The 19799-nt window shown below is 51.4% G+C and overlaps 1 protein-coding gene across 1 annotated transcript in view; it reads left to right on the top strand.

The window, feature by feature from the left end:
* Nucleotides 1-3685: 3685 nt before the first annotated feature.
* The window catches only part of PASK (PAS domain containing serine/threonine kinase), a 48284-nt gene continuing 32170 nt past the window's right edge, over nucleotides 3686-19799 (top strand). The window contains exons 1-9 of the mRNA XM_011996381.1: nucleotides 3686-3794; nucleotides 6545-6782; nucleotides 8867-9099; nucleotides 9539-9709; nucleotides 10598-10738; nucleotides 11317-11451; nucleotides 13647-13907; nucleotides 15066-15234; nucleotides 18073-18229. Of these exons, the coding sequence (XP_011851771.1) occupies nucleotides 6587-6782; nucleotides 8867-9099; nucleotides 9539-9709; nucleotides 10598-10738; nucleotides 11317-11451; nucleotides 13647-13907; nucleotides 15066-15234; nucleotides 18073-18229 (1463 nt within the window). The 5' untranslated portion in view covers nucleotides 3686-3794; nucleotides 6545-6586. The remainder of the gene's footprint in view (nucleotides 3795-6544; nucleotides 6783-8866; nucleotides 9100-9538; nucleotides 9710-10597; nucleotides 10739-11316; nucleotides 11452-13646; nucleotides 13908-15065; nucleotides 15235-18072; nucleotides 18230-19799) is intronic.

Here is a 19799-nt window from a genome sequence, read left to right on the forward strand (position 1 = left end):
GGGGTGGGGGGCGCGCGCCGCCAGCGCTCCTGGTTCCAGCCCAGACCTGGACTTGAGCCTTAATCTTTTCACGAGTTTTTCTTTCCCAGACTAGGGCAGGGGCCTGCGCTGCCGTCTTGAGACCTTTCTCGTCCTTACCTTCCGCATCAGTACCATTGGATGTCGATTTTTCTCTTAGGGGTTCCCTCTCTTCATCCTTCTGCTGCTACCTTAAGACTTTATAATTTCTTGCCTGGATTACTGTAGCTTTTCTTCTGCTTTCCAGCCTTGCCCTGACATGGTCCCTGGAGTAGTCTTTGTAAAATGCGTATCTGGCCATGTTACTCCTAAGCATTAAATCCTTAAAAGTTCATTTTGGGGATAAAATTAAGACTGGGCAGGAGTCTTAATTTTAGGAGGCTCTGGGGTCGTGCTTGGCCCCTCCAGGCCCACGTCCATCTACTCTTCTGGGTACTGAACCCCTCTCTGGGAGCCTTTGCCTCTGAAAGACTTCTTCACTCTGCTTGGAAGGGCTCTGCTCTGCAGGTGCCTCCTCCAGGACTGAGATCCTTGCTGTGTTCTCCTGCACTGTTCACCTTGTTGGCCTCATCCTGAAACTGGTTCTGCTTTTAATTGTGCAGCTGTGCTGAGAACAGTGGGAGCTATTTGCTTCTTAGCTTATGTTCTGGTGGGAGAGAGACAGTTGCTTCTAGAAGTTCACCGAGATGCTCCTTGCATCTATCCCTGCGCCTGTTTGGTTTCAGGTGGGGTCACTTGGGTCTCCTGGAATCAAAACTAGCAACGGGAATATGGTTACTCGGTGGCACCATTAGGTGCTGTCTGCTGGGTTTGTGTTCTGCAGCTCACCGTGGATACAAAGCTCACAGTGGATACAAAGGACAATTCTAAAAATCTGGGCCTGGACGTGCAGGCATTTCTGGTTAGCATTTGAATCAAAGTTTAGTGATCGAAGGTCATGTGAAGCCAGGCTGTGTTCTTTCTTGAGGCCAGGCTGTGGCTGTGGAGTGCACGGGAGGCTCGAGGGGCCGGTGCTGCTCAGTGACTGGCCATGCGGACCTCAGACGCCCCAGGAGGCATGGCAGGGGGAAAAAGGAAACATCTTTCCTGCTGTCCTCCCCGCTCCCGCAGAGGGTCCCATCAGTTTGCCTCCTGGATAGGCTTGTAATTCTCAGTAACCTAATTAAATTTCCACATCTTGATGTTTCAGCTTTAGTTGGTATTTATTTTCTCCCATGAAGGACAAAAAATTGCACGCCCTTACCCTCCCTTCGCTTTTATTTTTCCCTGTTTCCATCTCATGGTAGTTACTTTTACAAAGAAGCTTCTGTAACATTTACAATATGTTCTGAGTAGTTATATTACTTTTTTATTATTTTATTTTTTGAGACAGGGTCTTGCTCTGTGGCCCAGGCTGGAGTGCAGTGATGCCATGTCGTCTCACTGCAGCCTCTGCCTCCTGGACTCAAGCAATTCTCCCACCTCAACCTCCCAAGCAGCTGGGACTACCAGTGTGTGCCAGCACAACTTGCTAATTCTTAATTTTTTTTTTTTTTTGAGACAGAGTCTCGCTCTGTCACCCAGGCTGGAGTTCAGTGGTGTGATTTTGGCTCACTGCCAGCTCTGCCTCCCCTGGGTTCATGCCATTCTCCTGCCTCAGCCTCCCAAGTAGCTGGGACTACAGGCGCCCACCACCACGCCTGGTTAATTTTTTGTATTTTTAGTAGAGATGGGGTTTCACCATGTTAGCCAGGATGGTCGCGATCTCCTGACCTCGTGATCTGCCCGGCCTCCCAAAGTGCTGGAATTACAGGCGTGAGCCACTGCACCGGCCTGATTTTTTTTTTTTTTTGGAGATGGAGTCTCCCTATGTTGTCCAAGTTGATCTCGAACTCCTGGGCTCAAGCAATCTGCCTGGCCTCCCAAAGTACTGGGTATATTACTTTTTAAAATAAAGTTTTGTAGCATTGACATTGCAGTCTGAAGAGTTATATTTTTTAGGAATTAAGGCTTTCTAACATAATGTATTCTGAAGAGTTATATTACTTTTTTAAGAAAGTAAGGTTTTACGACATTTACAATGTATTCTGAAGCTATCATTAAGTGTCCTGAGCTTTGTCTATAGGTTGGTTCTAAAAGTAGAAAAAAACTGCCTCACACTGTAATCATGTCGTTATTTATTGTAGCAATAATTAGTGCATTTGGAGGCTTAGAGGAGATGTAAACCTGTGACTAAATGTCCCATTCAGCATTGCTGCTTGTAGGAAAGCTGCACACTTGAACCCCAAACCCTATATGTAATTTCTTTCTAGCCTCCTACACATCTGCAGGTTTGCAGAGCCTTTGCCTTCTAGGGTCCTAGACTGGATTTGCCTGTAGAACATCTCTGAATTTTTTGGCTGTATCAGTTGAGTCATACAAAGGAATAAAGGCAATGTTAATCATGAATTGTATCAGCAGAGTGGACGCATTTGAACCCTTCACCCAGGGAAATCAGGGAAACTGTGCCCTTGTGCCTCTTCCCCACTCTAGCATCTGCCTGACCCAGCGGGAACCACCTGCCGGAAGTTTAGGTTTACCAGTCTCTTATTTAAGAAGTAGTTTAATCACATAGGTGTGTTTCCCTAAACTACTTATTTAGGTTATTTCATGACAAAGGAATCCTCCTGCTGATTGTCTTCTGAAACTTGATTTTTTTCACTCATGTATGGCTAAGATTCACCCTTGTGTGTAGTTCATTTGTTTTCACTGCTGTGATTGGTGGTATGAATACACCAGAATTTAAAATCTATCTTCTTGTTGATGAGTATTTGGATTTCATTTCTTTTTTTTCCTCCCTCCCTCCTTCGCTCCCTCCCTTTCTTCCCTCCTTTTTTCCTGCCTGTCTTTGCCATTGAGAACCATACTGGACATTCTTGTGTCTTCTTATCTATGTGCAAGAATTTCTCTGGAATATAAATCTAAGTGGAAAGTGCTGTATCCATGTAGGCAAATGTTTGACTTGAATTGTTTTCTAAAGAGATTATGTTAATGTATTAAAAGTTCCTGTTGATCCAAATCCTTTTTGACATTGGGTATTATTAGATTCTTAATTTCTGCTGACTTAGTATGTATAACATTATCATGATTAGGATTTTCTCTCCTGTAAAATGCTTGTTCCTATTTCTTGTCATTTTTCTATTGGGCCATGTGTCTTTTAAAAATGTTTAAACTTTAAATAGTTTATCTTTTTCTTTTTTTTTGAGACGGAGTCTCGCTCTGTCGCCCGGGCTGGAGTGCAGTGGCGCGATCTCGGCTCACTGCAAGCTCCGCCTCCCGGGTTCAAACCATTCTCCTGCCTCAGCCTCCCGAGTAGCTGGGACTACAGGCGCCCGCCACCACGCCCAGCTAGTTTTTTGTATTTTTTAGTAGAGACGGGGTTTCACCGGGTTAGCCAGGATGGTCTTGATCTCCTTACCTCATGATCCGCCCGTCTCGGCCTCCCAAAGTGCTGGGATTACAGGCTTGAGCCACCGCGCCCGGCCTAAATAGTTTATCTTTTAAAGTTATTCTGGATATTAATTTTCTGTTGGTTATGTATGTTGCAAATCTCTTCTCCCAAATTGTGGCTCATTCTTTCATTTTCTTTATCGTATTCTTTGTGAACCTGTGTTCTCATTTTTTTTTTTTTTCTGAGATGGAGTTTTGCTGTGTCGCCAGGCTGGAATGCAGTGGCATGATCTCAGCTCAGTGCAACCTCCACCTCCCAGGTTCAAGCGATTCTCCTGCCTCTGCCTCCCGAGTAGCTGGGACTACAGGTGCGTGCCACCGTGCCCAGCTAATTTTTGTATTTTTAGTAGAGATGGGGTTTCACCATGTTGGCCAGGATGGTCTTGATCTCTTGACCTCATGATCCTCCCGCCTTGGCCTCCCAAAGTGCTGGAATTACAGGTGTGATGTGTTCTCAATTTTAATGTTAAATTTATTAATCTTATTTTATAACTAGAATTTTCTGTGCCTTGTTTAAGAAAACTTTCCCTACTCCAAAGTCTTACAGATAGCCTCTTCTAAAAACTTAGTGATTTTATTTTATATTTTATTTGGTTTGACAGGTCTCGCTTTGTTGCCTAGGCTGGCCTCCATCTCCCTGGGCTCAAGCAACTCTCCTGCCTTAGCTTCTAGAGTGGCTGGGACTATAGGTGCAGGCCACGAGGCCTGCCTGGCTAAAAAGTTTAGTGCTTTGACTTCCATGGATCAGGTCTTTTATGCCCTGGGCAACATAGTGAGACTTCATCTCCTAGTTAAAAAAAAAAAAAAAAAGGCCACGTGAGGATACATGCAGACAGGGAGAACGCTCTGTGATGGTGAAGGCAGAGACTGGAGTGACGCAGCCGCAAGTCAAGAACACCAAAGATGGCCAGCAGTCACCAGATGCTAGGATAAGTCAAGGGGCGGGGACTCTTCCGAGTTCCATACCGGAAGTGGTAGTGTTGGGAGGGCCGGCTCCCCCTTTCCTCTCCACGCCAGGCCTGCCTTGTCTTGGAAGAGCCTCGTGCGGGCATCCTGCTAGTTTGTCCAAGCTCGCTATTCCTGGAAGGCTGCTCCTCAGCCAGTTCACGGGTCTAGGTGTGCCGGCGTGGGAGGACCTGGGTGGAAAGAGGCCTGTGTAGGTCTTAGAAGTGGGCACCAGACCCTTTGGTTGGAACCCTGGGGTTCTGGATACCCAGAAGGTGGTCCAGAAGAGGGGATATGGGGTCTCGGTGGGTGTGCCTTGGCCCCAGGGTCTCCTCATTTTATGGGGGAAACTCCAGCCATGGTTCTGGTATTGGCCACAGCCTGCTCTTGGTGTTTATCTAAAGCCTGGATGATCAGGTGGGGGCTTCCTTCCAGTAGAGGAAGTCGTGCTTGAAGGGCTCTTTTTGTTGAGTTTGGCCATGAGGACAGGGTATTGGTGAATGTGTACTTGTGTTGCAAGTGCTTGCCAGTATGCAGGCTGGAAGTCTTCAGTATCTCCGCTCTGCAGGGTGGTCACATGAATGTATACATGTGACAAGACTGCATGGAACACAGGCTCACGTGCACACACACACGCACGCACGGTCACGTGCACACACACACGGTCACGTGCACACACACACGCACGGTCACGTGTCACGTGCACACACACACGCACGGATACATGCACACACACGGTCACGTGCACACACACACACGCACGGACACATGCACACACACACGGTCACGTGCACACACACACACGCACGGATACATGCACACACACGGTCACGTGCACACACACACAGGCACACAGACGGTCACGTGCACACACACACGCACGGACACATGCACACACACACGGTCACGTGCACACACACACACGGTCACGTGCACACACACAGGCACACAGACGGTCACGTGCACATGCGCACGCACTCGCACGGACATACACGCACACACATGCACACACGCTCACGTGCACACACTCACGTGCATGGACACGCATGCACGTGCATACACTCACACATATGCACACTCGTGCACACTCACATGCACGCGCACACACACGTGCACACACACACGTGCAGGTAAATGCCTTGAAATCTGGATGGTGCTGATGGATGGTATCAAGTCAGTTTCCTGGCTGTGACACTCTCCTGTAAGATGTCACCATGAGAGGGGAACTCAGTGAAGAGTATGTGAGATTTTCCTGTATTTCCACCCTGTATCAGCATTTGAATCATGTATAAGAGAAAAGCTAAAAATACAAATCTCTGGTGCCAGGCCTCTCTCTAGGAGACGTGGCCTCTTGGCCATGGCCCCTGTGACCTCACTTGTTGGCAGCACCCAGGTGATTCTGTGTGCAGCTGGTCAGATGGTCAGGACTCACTGTTTAGGGGAAAGCTGGGACCATGGGAGCTGCGCAGCCCCCCGCGCTGATGGGTTCATCGTGACCTGGGAGTGTTTTCAGTTGATGTGTACCTGCAGCCCCTGCCTTCACTCATGACTTCTTTCCACCTTGTTCTTTGTTTTCCTCTCTCTCTCCTTCCCTCTTTCCTGTATCTTCCTATGTATTTTTCTTGGAAAGAGCTTCTTTTTTTTTAGAGACAGAGTCTCACTCTATCCCCCAGGCTGGAGTGCAGTGGTTTAATCTTGGCTCACTGCAAGCTCTGCCTCCCGGGTTCACGCCATTCTCCTGCCTCAGCCTCCTGAGTAGCTGGGACTACAGGCACCCGCCACCACACCCGGCTAATTTTTTGTATTTTTAGTGGAGACGGAGTTTCACGGTGTTAGTCAGGATGGTCTCGACCTCCTGACCTTGTGATCCGCCCGCCTCGGCCTCCCAAAGTGCTGGGATGACAGGCGTGAGCCACCGCGTCCGGCCTGGAAAGAACTTCTTTTAGCACCACTTTGGGCCGACCGTTCTCCCATCGCAGGTTCTGACCTGGGATGGCAGTTGGGGGTGTATGTCTTTTGGGGCCGAGCTGAACTCAGCATTACGAATTAGTTGGTTAAACTGTCTTTATGTTTTTGCTTTGCAGATGTTAATCAGCTTCACGTTGTTTTCTAGTTGTTAGAGGTGGAAGCTTGGCAATTGGCCTCCATTCTTCCCATGGAGGACAGGGGCTTAACGGCCTTTGAAGAGGACCAGAGATGCCTTTCCCAGAGCCTCCCCTTGCCGGTGCCAGCAGAGGGCCCAGCTGCACAGACCACTGCCGAGCCCAGCAAGTCGTTTTCCTCAGCCAACAGACATCCGAGCAGAAGGAATGGTCTTTCCAGACTCTGCCAGAGCAGGACGGCGCTGTCCGGTAATGACCTTCGACCACTGCAGGCCTTAGCGCACGGAAATACAAATGTGGAGTTGCTCTGTGTTCTCACGGAAACCCTCTCACCAGTGATTAAAGTCACTCTGTTCCTGCAGAGAAAAGTTCATGGTTTAGGTGCTCGGCTCACGCTGGCAGGTGACTGCGGCAGGACTCTTTCTGCTGCTTTTGCTCTGCCGTGACTCCCAGGCATCTGGCGCTTCTGTTCAGGCAGCAGGTGGAACTCACCTTCACATTTCAGGGTCAAGTTACAGCAAAATGTTATTTCTTACTTCAGAGTGTGTGAGAACGCTCTTCTAGGTTAGGCTGTTTTACTAGGGAAATTCAGCTTTGCTCATGCATTTACTGAGCTAAATGCAGTTTAGCTGGTGGACCAAGAATCATGGGGCAGAAGTCTGTGGTGCCTCCTATGTCTAAGCACCCTAAGGGTCTGGGCCGTGGTGAGGAAGAAAGCATCACTTGCCTTTGAGGGGCTGTCTGATGGAGGCACTTGGGGAGACAGCAGGCTGTGTGCTTGAAGTAGGGGGTAGACCTGGAAAATGGGAAAGTGGGGCACAGAGCTGCAGGAAATGGCTCTGTGCGCAGGAAACGGCTGGGGGATCCGGTCTCCAGGCCGAGGAGCACTTCAACACTGGAGTAGGAGGGTGTTGGAGCTGAGCTTGTGCACTGGGGTGTCTGAGGGTGTAGAGCGGAGGGCCCTGTGGAGAGCGCCTGGGTTACTGCAGGGAGGGCTGGGCTGGGAGGCATGCAGTGCCCTTGGGAGTGGGCTTCACCCAGGTGCTGATCAGTAATGTTCTCAGTGAGTGTTGACAGGTGTGTTCCTGTTTTGGAGCATCATTCTGGTGGCTGCATGAGGAACAGGGGTGGGAGCCAGAGGCACAGGGCCTTGAGACATGAGGAGGAGCTGCGCTTGGTGACTGCTGTCTAGGAAGAGGAGGGGCGAGAGAGTGGCTGGATGGCCATGTGGTTTCCAGCCTCAGAGAATGGCTGGGGTCAGGCCACTCACTGAGAAAGTCAGGGTTCCTGGATAAAGGACACGGAGGGGAGGGGATGGGAGAGAAATGGAAGGGCCAGGTCTCGGGTGCTTGGTTTTGAGCACTAGAAGAATGCAGCTGGTGTCTCCTGAGATGGGGAAGAGGGTGAGTGGGCCGTGGGAGGTCCGGGCTGGAGGTGCGGGTGTGGGAGTCTTCAGTGCATTTCTAGTTTAGATATATTTAAAGCTACCGAGGAATGGGTGAGATGGAACCAGGGTCACTGAGAGGTGAGAGGGTGGGAGGTGGGGGAGCCCAGGTGCCCAAGGAAGGTGGTGTGGGAGGAGGGTGAGGTCTGAGGAATGACTGGGCTGAGGGTTTTGGGAGCCATTGGAGGCATTGCTGAGAGTGAGAACGCTGCACAAGGAGCTCTTGAATCGATGGACGCCTCCAAGGAGTAAGTGATGGGGCAGCTGCCGGAGTAGCTGTGGGGTCTTGGAATGACTGACGGAGGACAGTGGGAAGGAAGGGACCTTTGAACGTGATTAAGCTTTTTTGGTTTTTGAGACAAGGTCTCACTCTGTTGCTCAGGCTGGAGTGCAGTGGCGCAATCATAGCTCACTGCAGTCTCAAACTCCTGGGCTCAGGCAATCCTCCTGCCTTAGCCTCCTGAGTAGATAGGACTGCGGGGGCACACCACCATGCCCAACTAATTTTTAAAAATTTTATTTTTAGTAGGGACAGGGTCTCGCTGTGTTGCCCAGGCTGGTCTTGAACTCCTGAACTCAAGCAGCCTTCCTGCCTCAGCCTCCCAAAGAGCTGGGATTATAGGCACGCCTGGCTTTGAGTGTAATTTAGACACAGAAGTGTTGATCTTGTGCTGTTCATGCTTCCGAGTGGACCTGGTGGTTGCCTCAGTGGATTCTGGGGACCATGTTCAGACACACGATGAAGAGTGTGCGTTAGCTGTGCAGACTGACTTAATCCTTAGATCTTTTTGCAGGAGTTAAGGGCAAGGGCTGTGTGCTTTGCCTGTTTCAGAAGGTGGACTCTGGCAGCTGTGTGAAGTCTAAAGCTTTGCTTCGCTTCTCTTTTCAGAAGACAGATGGAGCTCCTACTGTCTGTCATCACTGGCTGCCCAGAATATTTGTACAAGTAAACTGCACTGCCCTGCCGCCCCCGAGCACACGGACCCGGCCAGGCCTGGGGGCAGTGTGTCCTGCTGCTCCCTGCTGCGGGGACTGTCCTCAGGGTGGTCCTCACCCCTGCTTCCCGCCCCTGTGTGCAACCCTAACAAGGCCATCTTCACTGTCGATGCCAAGACCACAGAGGTACTTGCTTCTGTTTTAGATCCAGCTGTATAGATGTGGATTTGGGGTTTGTGCCTTAAACCTGGGATTTGTGGGTTTTAATGCAATTAGAAAAACATTTGGGCACTTTGGGAGGTGGGAAGATTGCTTGAGCCCAGGAGTTCAAGACCAGCCTGGGCAACAGCAAGATCCCATCTCTACAAAGAAATTAGCCAGATGTGGTGGCACACACCTGTAGTCCCAGCTACCAGGGAGGCTGAGGCAGGAGGATCGCTTGAGCCCAGGAGTTCAAGGCTGCAATGAGCTATGATTGCACCACTGCACTCCAGCCTGGGCAAAAGAGTGAGACCCTATCTGTCAGGAAAAGGCTGGCTTCTGTGTGGTCCTCCTGGGCTGTTCTCGGCAGCTGGTGGAGCTGCTGGGGATGTCTGCATCCTTGTTCCTCTTTGTGATTCCTCAGATCCTGGTTGCTAACGACAAAGCTTGCAGGCTCCTGGGGTACAGCAGCCAGGACCTGATTGGCCAGAAGCTCACGCAGTTCTTTCTGAGGTCAGATTCCGATGTGGTTGAGGCCCTCAGCGAGGAGCATATGGAGGCTGACGGCCACGCTGCGGTGGTGTTCGGCACGGTGGTGAGTGGGTGCGGGTGCAGAGCTCAGTCTGGCCTCAAGACCAGCAGCGTACGGCAGGAAGAGCTCGGTGTTCCCCACTAGGAGCTCTGCTGGGGGTTGGGTGGCACCAGGGCACCTCAGCTTCTTCAGCTGAAAATGTCATCCCAGGTGCCGTTTCCCTGCTTCAGTTGCAGTGGGGGTGGGGGCCCTTTAAAAACGAATCGTCACAGGAGTGGACACTGTGGCTGTGGCTGGACTCCCGGGGTGTGTCGTGGGTGGCCCTTGCTTTGTTTGAGGGCTGTAGCTTCACTAGTGTTTTGCAGTCCTGCTGGGTACCACATCAGATTCTCAAGAGTATTATGGTTTTATTGTCTATTGATTTTTACATTCTGTTTGGTGCTTGTGGGAGTGGGCAGGGCTGTGGGCCTAGAAGTGTTTCCCTAGACAGTGTTGATTCTCTCACCTGTGCCATGTGTCCAACCTGGATGTTGACAGGTGAGCTGAGTTGGATGTGGAGGACTGAGCCCAAGGCATGGAAAAAGCTTAGCACCAATTGTATCAGAAAATCACTGGTTCAAGCAACTGACTACTAAGAAAAAAAAAATTAAGATATTCACCATGTGTTGGTGTCTGTTTCTTTAAGAAATAGCAGCTACTGCTTTTTTCACCCTGCAATATTACCCTGAACTGAGAATGAAATCAATTCTCTTGATAAAACTTGCACTTGGAGATTTTAATGTTCAGTATCAGAAATCTTGTTTGTGCTTTGGTAAATTTCTGAAACGAAGGACAGGTAAGCAGAAGTTGAAAACGTTGCAGTGCCTGGAGTTTGGGCCTCCTGGAGGTGGGTGCTCCACCCAGACTGGTCTTTTGGGTCCATGGCATGCAGGTGCGAACCTGTCTCCGTAGGTGGACGTCATCAGCCGTAGTGGGGAGAAGATTCCAGTGTCTGTGTGGATGAAGAGGATGCGGCAGGAGCACCGCCTATGCTGTGTGGTGGTCCTGGAGCCCGTGGAGAGGGTCTCGACCTGGGTTGCTTTCCAGAGTGATGTGAGTGTGCAGCTTTGCCTCATGTCTCACAGATGCTGGAGCCGGCGTTCTCCTCTTCAGCAAGTGCTGGTCCCTGTCTCATTCTTTTGGGAAGAAAGAGAGGATGAGGAGCCTGGAGGGTGTGCCCAGTGGTGCCCTCACTGATTGTGTATGCTTGGGCAGGGAACGAACCTCCTATACTTCAGCTCCTCACCTGTAAACCGGGGCATAATCATAACTCCTCATAAGGTTGTTTCAACATTTAAATAAGATAATATGTGTAAAACCCCCGGAATAGCAGCTGGCATTAGGGACAGCCCTCACGTGTGAACTGGATGTTATTAATGAGCTGTGGTGTGGGCCAGGCTCCTGAAGAACAAGAAAGCCCACAATTTAGGTACATCTCTGGTAGAAGGAGAAAGATGGTGATACTCTTATCCAATTCATGTGTGTATGTCTCTTGTACTTCTGATGGAGAAATCATGTTGGGGTCTTGCTTATGAAAATAAGCAAGCTTAGTTAGAAAATATTGAAGCTTAGTGAAATTTACAGCTGGAGCGCAAGAAGCTTTTAGGATGAGCACTGGGCTTTTCCTCCAGGGCACCATCACGTCATGCGACGGTCTCTTTGCCCATCTTCACGGGTACGTGTCTGGAGAGGACGTGGCTGGGCAGCACATCACAGACCTGATCCCTTCTGTGCAGCTCCCTCCTTCTGGCCAGCACATCCCAAAGGTAGGGCTCCTGACCTCCCGCACTGTGTGATGGGGTTGAGGTCTTAGCTCTGAATCCATATCCGGAGACGTAGACCAAGGGTTTCAGAAGGCAGGGGCGGCCTTTAGGGTGGGATGTGCTCAGTTTTGAGCTTCCTGTGCGCTGAGGCTTTGACCAAGGGCGGGAGCCTATGTGGTCTCCCAGCTGACCACTCCTGTCCCCTGAGTCTTGTCCCTGGAGCCTGCTGGGGGCATGTGTTGGGATCTGTCTTAAGGGAGGACTGGCTGATTGTCAGGTTTCCCCTCAAAGCAGGACGGCCTCGTCAGCCAGTCGGGGGCTGCGGGAGCAGCGTTGGAGGGCAGTGGAGGTTGGGGTATGATCTGAGGCTCTAGTAGTCATCCGAATCCTCCAGGTTGCCTGTTTCCCACCTAGTGTGTGACTTTCACACAGGGAACCCCATTACTTGAGCTGAACTGATGTCACACCCCAACAGCCTGCAGGGTGGTTTTGGCTGAAGTCAGCTCTGGGGCTGCAAGAAGTAGATCTTTTCAGGACATCCACAGGAACTCCCCACTTTTCTGGCTTGCCTTAAACCAAGACCTTCACCCTCTGAGCCTGTCATTTACTATTTTAAGCTTCCCAGCTTGGTTGGAAGCCCTGCTCCCCACCATGTTTGTTCTCTCTGTGCCCTTTGCTCTAAAGCAGTAGCCACTTGGGCCTCAGAGCGGGCAGGAGCATCAGCCGGTGCCACTACTCCAGGAGGCTGCTGGGCAGCATCTGCCGAGTCTGAGCAGAAGCAAACCTCTGACCCATCTGAGCCACGTGTTCAAAGGAATGTGCGCTGGAAAACATGCGTGAGCGTGTTCTCAGCAGCAGCACTGTTCCTAGTAGCCCCGCACTGGAGCCACCTAACACCTCGCAGCAGCAAATCGAGACAGACCCTGTGAGCCATGGAAAGGGGACCCTGTGTCCCGCTCATTCCTTGTCTGGCTCACTGGGGCCTGCGGCCATGTGAGGTTCAGCAGAACTGGGTCAGGGCCTGTGTTTGCCACAGGGAGCCTGGGGTCTTGAGTTCTGACCTTGACTAGGGGCAATGCTATGTTCAAGACAGGGTAGATGAGCTGCCCTGCCTCCGACACAGGCCCCTCCAGTTCTCTCATTTTACAGGGTGAGCCTTTAAACAAGGGCAGACACACAGGCCTGGATCCAGTTTGCCATCTCGTAACTATAAAGGGAAGAAACTTAAAAATTTTTGGTTTGGGCCGGGAAGGTGGCTCATGCCTGTAATCCCAGCACTTTGGGAGGCTGAGGCTGGAGGATCACCTGAGGTCAGGAGTTTGAGACCAGCTTGGCCAACATGGTGAAACCCCGTCTGTACTAAAAATACAAAAATTAGCTGGGTGTGGTAGCAGGCGCCTGTAATCCCAGCGACTCAGGCGGCTGAGGCAGGAGAATTGCTTGAACCTGGAGGCGGAGGTTGCAGTGAGCCAAGATTGTGTCACTGCACCCCAGCCTGGACGACAGAGTGAGACTCCGTCTCAAACAAACAAACTTTGGTTTGGAGTGCCGTATTCATCAGGATTTAGTTGGGAAACCGAGTGCATTCCAAGTACTTAAAGCAGAGGGAATGCAGTACAGGGGTCTGGTTGTGTGAGTGATGGGGGAGCCGAGAAAGCCGCTGAGAGCTGAGCGACAGTGGGAACCACTGCCCCGCAGGCAGGAGGAATGAGGATGGAGGGCGGGACTGGGCCACCCACAGAGGTGGAAGCTGGGACATTGCCCAAGGCTGAGAGGGGTGGGAGTACACATCCACAGATGCACAGTTGGTGCGGTGTAGCCTGTGGGGCCAGTATCCTGGGGCCAGAGCAAAGATGGCAGTTGCCAGTGATGTGGCTGAGCCCCGAGCCTGAGCCCCACAGTCCTCCCTCCCTCCCTCCCTGCTGATGCCCGGCCCCCTCAGTAGGGGTGTCTCACTTGCCCTGGGGTCGCTGTGCCTGGGGCGGCTCTGGACACTGAGTCCTCCCCACCCACAGAAGGGCTCTTTCCTGGGCCAGGCGGGCCCGGGAGGAGGGGAAGGCAGAGCAGTGTGGGTGTGAGATGTCCTGGGGACCTTCCCTGATGACATATGGGGTAGAAGTCAGGTCGGATGCAGTGCAGATTCAGTGCTCTGTCCATGTGAAACGCGGCTTGAGCTAAATGACAAGCCTTTCTTTCAGCATCTCAAGATTCAGAGGTCTGTTGGAAGAGCCCGGGACGGCACCACCTTCCCTCTGAGCTTAAAACTGAAATCCCAACCCAACAGTGAGGAGGCGACCACCAGTGAGGCGGCCCCTGCGAGGGGCTACTGGGCATCTATCTGGGTGTTCTGCACCATCAGCGGCCTCATCACCCTCCTGCCAGATGGGACCATCCACGGCATCAACCATAGCTTCGCACTGACGCTGTTTGGTTACGGAAAGACCGAGCTCCTGGGCAAGGTGGGGTTGCCCTGGGCACCTGGCTCCCTGTTCCCTCAGAGGAAGCTGCTGTGCTCTGCAGTGCAGGCTTGCGTGTGGCACAGGCCTCGCGCCCGGCAAGCTCTCCAGCTTGCACCGTTACCCAGGAGGGACCTTGGGTCCAGGGAGGGAGGTCCCTGCTCACAGCTGCCAAGCTCCTTCCTCTCCACCCCTCCCCAGCAGCCACCGTTGGAGGGAGAGAGAGGAGCGCTGTGCCTCGAAGCCCTAGAGATCTGGTCTGACTGATGGACCAGGGTTTACGACACAGCTGCGGGGTTCATTTCTCACCCTGGTAGAAATAATAAAAAATAGCTAAGCTAAATTGTAGTTAAGTTAAATTTAAGTTAGTTAAAAAGCAGTTAGTGTTCTTCCTGGATGCTATGGGCAGTGTCCCATAGCTTTGAGGAAGCATCTGTCAGAGCAGCTCCTGGCCTGGGAGGAGGCTGGGAGGCCCCACAGTCCTTCTGTCCTGGGCACACGTCACTGTTCCAGCCACTAGTGAGCCGCGTGAGGTGAGGCTTGCAGACATAGGCTCCCAGATCCATGTAAACATGGGGCCAAAGGCCAGATGTCTGCTCCAAAGATGTGTTGATGTGCCTGTAACTTGCCGTAGACTGTGTTTTTACATTTTACTTAAGAAAAGGGGCCGGGCACAGTGGCTCATGCCTGTAATCCCAGCACTTCGGGAGGCCGAGGCAGGTGAATCACAAGGTCAGGAGATAAAGACCATCCTGGCTAACACGGTGAAACTCTGTCTCTACTAAAAATACAAAAAATTAGCCAGGTGTGGTGTCAGGTGGCCTGTAGTCCCAGCTACTTGGGAGGCTGAGGCGTGAGAATGGTGTGAACCGGGAGGCGGAGCTTGCAGTGAGCTGAGATAGCGCCACTGCACTCCAGCCTGGGCGACAGAGCGCGACTCCGTCTCAAAAAAAAAAGAAAAGGGAAAAAACATGAATTACATGTTGAGCATCAGCGGGGCTTCAGGTATGTCGAGGGACATTTGGCCTGAGGCCTCTCCCGACCTTGAGGGTGAACTCTCAGGGACTGGCTCTCCTTGTGTCCATTCCTCCCCCAGGGGGACAGTCCAGTAGGTCAGCGTGGATCCTCCAGGCTCTGAAATGTCCCCACTTTGTTTTCTAGAATATCACTTTCCTGATTCCTGGTTTCTACAGCTACATGGACCTTGCGTACAACAGCTCATTACAGCTCCCAGACCTGGCCAGCTGCCTGGATGTCAGTGATGAGAGTGGGTGTGGGGAGAAAACCTTGGACCCGTGGCAGGGCCAGGACCCTGCTGAGGGGTCCCAGGGTAAGACATGTCCTCCTCCTTCTGAATGCACCTGCAGCTGCTAAGCCCCAGACAGCCCCGTGCCTCTGAGACAGGGCCGGGAGGAACAGGAGCTACGGCCCCTCCAGAGGCTCAGGGGTGCTGGGAGCACAGAGTGGGGGGTGACTGTTTCCTGGTTTGATGTTCCTCTCTGTCTCAGGGGCTGTGACAGGTTATTCTTACAAATGTATGAGCATAGAGAAGAATAGAAACCCCCCCAAGATTGCATCACCTGTGTCCATAATATCCGAGACACAGCATCCGAGACACAGCTAACTGACAGTCTTGTCTTTTCTAAGTAAACTTATATAGCTTCGTGTAGTTTGAGTGAATCCATGTAGCAAATCGGATTACAGCTGATCCTTGAACAACTGGGTTTGACATTGGAGGGTCCACTTATACACGGATTATTTTCAACCTCAGAAATCCAGTATTGGTGGGAGGTGAAGTCAGCGTATATGGAGGGCTGACCTTCCATGCACCTGCTTTCCGGGGTGGGGGCTGTGGGACTTGAGGGTGCTCGGATTTTGGCATTCTGGGGGTCCTGGAACCCATCCCCTGAGTGTACTGAGGGTTGACTGCAATTCCTAAATTGAATGTTCCTGGTTTAATTATATTTATCCCAAATAGTTTTAATTTAACATTTTAAATTATTTCAACAAATGCTCCCGAGTCCCTTTCATATGCACAGTCTTAGGTGTGTGGCATGTGAAGACAGGCACACTGCCTCCTGTCCCGAGGGACCCACTCTGGCCGGGAGCAGTGGGGGGCAGTGGAACCCACTGATGTCCCGGCAGGGCCCACGCCTGAGCTCCTGGTAAGGGGCAGGCCCCTGGCTGCTTCCACAGTGCTCGCTCTTTTGTTGACAAGCATGGGGTGGGGGTGCACCCTGTCCCTGGCTCTGCCCTGGTGGGGACCCCAGGACTCTGCCTCCATGGGCTCTGCCCTCCTGGAGCATGGGCTCACTGGGTGTGGTTCTGGAGTCCTGGGCCAGGCTGGGACTCAAGGATCCAGGTGATGGTGTGGCGGGGCGTCGGGTGGGGGTCTCTGTTCTATGGAAGGACACAGTGGGCGTGAGATAAAGAGAGAGAGAGTGGCCCGTGCTGGCAGAAAGCACAGCCGCGTCAGGGCTCTGCATCGTGGTGGGGCCAGGCGGGTCGGCAGGTGCTGGCTTGCGAGGTTGTCCTGCATGCGGTCACTTGGGTATTGAATGAGTGTGAAAGTGGATTTAATACAGTCACTGAGGAAAACTACAGCTTCACGGGACTGACTGGCCTTGTGAGATAAACATTCACCGTCAGACACTCATTCACCCAGACAAGCTTTCTGGGCTTCAAGTGAGTTCTTTGGCACACGCCCCCGGCCTCCTTTCCACAGGGTCTCGCCTGGGGCATTAGAAGCTGGATTGTAACATTTGTTTTAAAAGATGCTTTGTTAGGCTGTTGGTTCTCCTTACAATCCCGGCTTTCCTTCGCATGTGGTTCCCCTCATCGTGTCTGGGTTTTTCTATCTTATAATCTATCCTTTATACGAGCTTTTTCCTCTGGCACTGATGATATTTCCCTTCCCTTTTTTCCAGAATTCCAAATCCTGACCTGTGCACACACGCTTGTGTGTTTAGTACAGGCTCTTTGTCGGATATTTGGTGGTTGGGGGAGGCGATCACAACATTTCTGTGCCTCTCACTTTGCTTCCTTAGGATGAATTCTTAGAAGTGGAACTTCTGGTTTCAGGGAATGAACACTTTTGCTAGTTACTGTCAAAAATGCCTCTCAGAGAAGTTATGCCGAACCAGGCTTCCCTTGGCTTGGGGCTAGGGTTCTTTCCCGGTCCTTCTTCTTCTTCTTCTTCTTCTTTTTTTTTTTGAGACGGAGTTTCGCTCTTGTTGCTGAGGCTAGAGTGCAGTGGTACCATTTCGCCTCACTGCAACCTCTGCCTCCTGGGTTCAAGTGATTCTCCTGTCTCAGCCTCCCGAGTAGCTGGGATTACAGGCATGTACCACCATGCCCGGCTAATTTTGTATTTTTAGTAGGACGGGGTTTCTCCATGTTGGTCAGGCTGGTCTCGAACTCCCAACCTCAGGTGATCCACCTGCCTCGGCCTCCCAGAGTGCTGGGATTACAGGTGTGAGCCACCATGCCCGGCCTCCCAGGGTCCTTCCTAATGCAGGCTGCTTTCTCTCATGTAACCAAGAGACATACACTCATCCCCTACCATGTGCCAGGCAAACAGCCCTGCCCTCATGGGGACTGGAGGAAGCCAGGTGACACGTGGAGCCCAGGAAGTGGCCAGAGCTCAGGAGGAAAGCAAAGAGGGTGTGCAGTCTTAGACTTGGGGGCCCAGGAGGCCTAGGGAAGCCTTGTAGATACCCAGGTACAGTGTTTCTGGGATCAGGAGCCATGATCCCAAGGCCTCTAATACTTCAGGTATGGCAGGGAGGCAGGGATGGCTGGCCAGAGAGGGCCAGGTGGAGAGACCTGGGGGAGTGAGGCCACAGGGTTGGGGGGCCATGGCCAAGACTTTGACTTCTACCCAGAGTCAGATGGGAGCTGTTGGAGGGTTGTCAGCAGATGAGGGCCGTGCTCTGACTTGGGTGTTAAAAGGATCACGATAGCTGGCTGCGGGTGTCCTGGGCCAAGCAGCAGGGCGACAGGAGGCAGAGACAGGGCGCTGGTTTGAACCTGGGATGCCTGGGGTGGTGAAAGGTGGTCGATGCTGGTCATGCTGTAAAGGAGCCTCAGTGAGTTCCAGGCAAATGAGCAGGTTTGTTTTAGGGAGTGTCTGTGACGAGCACACACTCTTTTTTGGTGTTGCTGCCAGATCCAAGGATCGATGTCGTGCTTGCTGGTGGCCACATTGTGCCCCAAGATGAGACCCAGAAGCTAGTGGAAAGCCAAGACATCGTCACCGGGACTCAGACTGAGCTGGGGACTGGAAGCCAGCTCCTTTCCTGCCTCTCTCCTCAGCCTGCTCCAGGGTAAGTCCCTTGGTGGGAGGTTACAAGTTTAGTAAAAGGCCAGGCAGATGGTAAGTGAATGAGGAACATGTCAGAGAGAAATATTCAGCCTATTATTCATAGTAATATTGAAAACTCACGTGTGTTGAGCGCCTGCTGTGTTCCACACACAGTGACAGCTGGGTTTTCTGTGCTGCCTGGCTGAGTCCTTATCAGCCTGTACGGGAGGGCACCATGCTGTTACTATCTGACTGTAGGGATAAGGAAACAGGCTGTGGAGAGTTCCAGATTGTTTAGGTAGATTTCAGAGAACTGATGAAAGCATAACATAATTTTATCATTTTCTTTTTTTTTTTTTTGAGACAGAGTCTCGCTCTGTAGCCCAGGCTGGAGTGCAGTGGCGCCATCTCAGCTCACTGCAAGCTCTGCCTCCGGGTTCATGCCATTCTCCTGCCTCAGCCTCCCAAGTAGCTAGGACTACAGGTACCTGCCACCACACCCGGCTAATTTTTTGTATTTTTTTTCAGTAGAGACAGGGTTTCACTGTGTTGGCCAGGATGGTCTCGATTTCCTGACCTCTTGATCAGCCCACTTTGGCCTCCCAAAGTGCTGGGATTAATTTTATCATTTTCAAAGTCATACGAATCTGTTCTCTTTGCATATTTTAAAATGTTCTATTTAGAGTAAAGGAAGTTTATATTAGAGAATTAGGAACATTTGGAAAAGTAGAAATAAAAACTCATTCTATTCTCATAGTCCTATTGTGCATAGCATGTGTGTGTGTTTGTAACCCATTTTCTTCTTCAGAATCTTTTTTTTTTTTTTTTTGAGACAGTCTCACTCAACTGCCCAGGCTGGAGTGCAGTGACGTGATCTTGGTTCACTGCAACCTTTGCCCCCCAGGTTCAAGCAATTCTCCTGCCTTAGCCTCCTGAGTAGCTGGAACTACAGGCGCCTGCCACCACGCCCGGCTAATTTTTGTATTTTTACTAGAGACGGGGTTTCACCATGTTGGCCAGACTGGTCTCAATCCCTTGACCTCATGATCCACCCACCTTGGCCTCCCAAAGTGCTGGGATTACAGGGGTGAGCCACCGCGCCTGGCCCAGAATCTTTTTTATGCACAGTTTGCAGTAAAGGTGCCCAAACTGTAGGTGCCCAGGTGGTCCAGGACCCTTTCTTGGCTGCCTGCAGACCCCGGGTCCCTTCCTGCACCGTGCCCCCTACACCCCGCTGCCCTGGGTCAGGGCGGAGGTTAGACTGCCTGCCGTCAAGCCTCACGCACCATTTCCTTCTGTCTGCCTTCTGCTCATCGCCGTGTCTGTGATATTTATCCACCTTGTTGTGTTTTCTAGTCTTGAAATTATTTTAAAAAATATGTAATAGATACATATAAAATACGTGTGTTTAAAAATATGTAATACATGAATATGTGGTTTTTTTAATTATAGAAGAATAATGGTAAAAGCGACAGTTCCCTTGGCCGTCTTCCAGTCCCCCTCCTCCAATCCCACTCTTTCCCCCAGGGGACCGCAGTCAGCAGTTAGAACCTTCCAGGCCTTCTTCCTGTGCATTCAACTATAGTTGTATA

Source organism: Mandrillus leucophaeus, unplaced genomic scaffold (assembly GCF_000951045.1).
Source record: "Mandrillus leucophaeus isolate KB7577 unplaced genomic scaffold, Mleu.le_1.0 Scaffold510, whole genome shotgun sequence".
NCBI classification, from domain to species: domain Eukaryota; kingdom Metazoa; phylum Chordata; class Mammalia; order Primates; family Cercopithecidae; genus Mandrillus; species Mandrillus leucophaeus.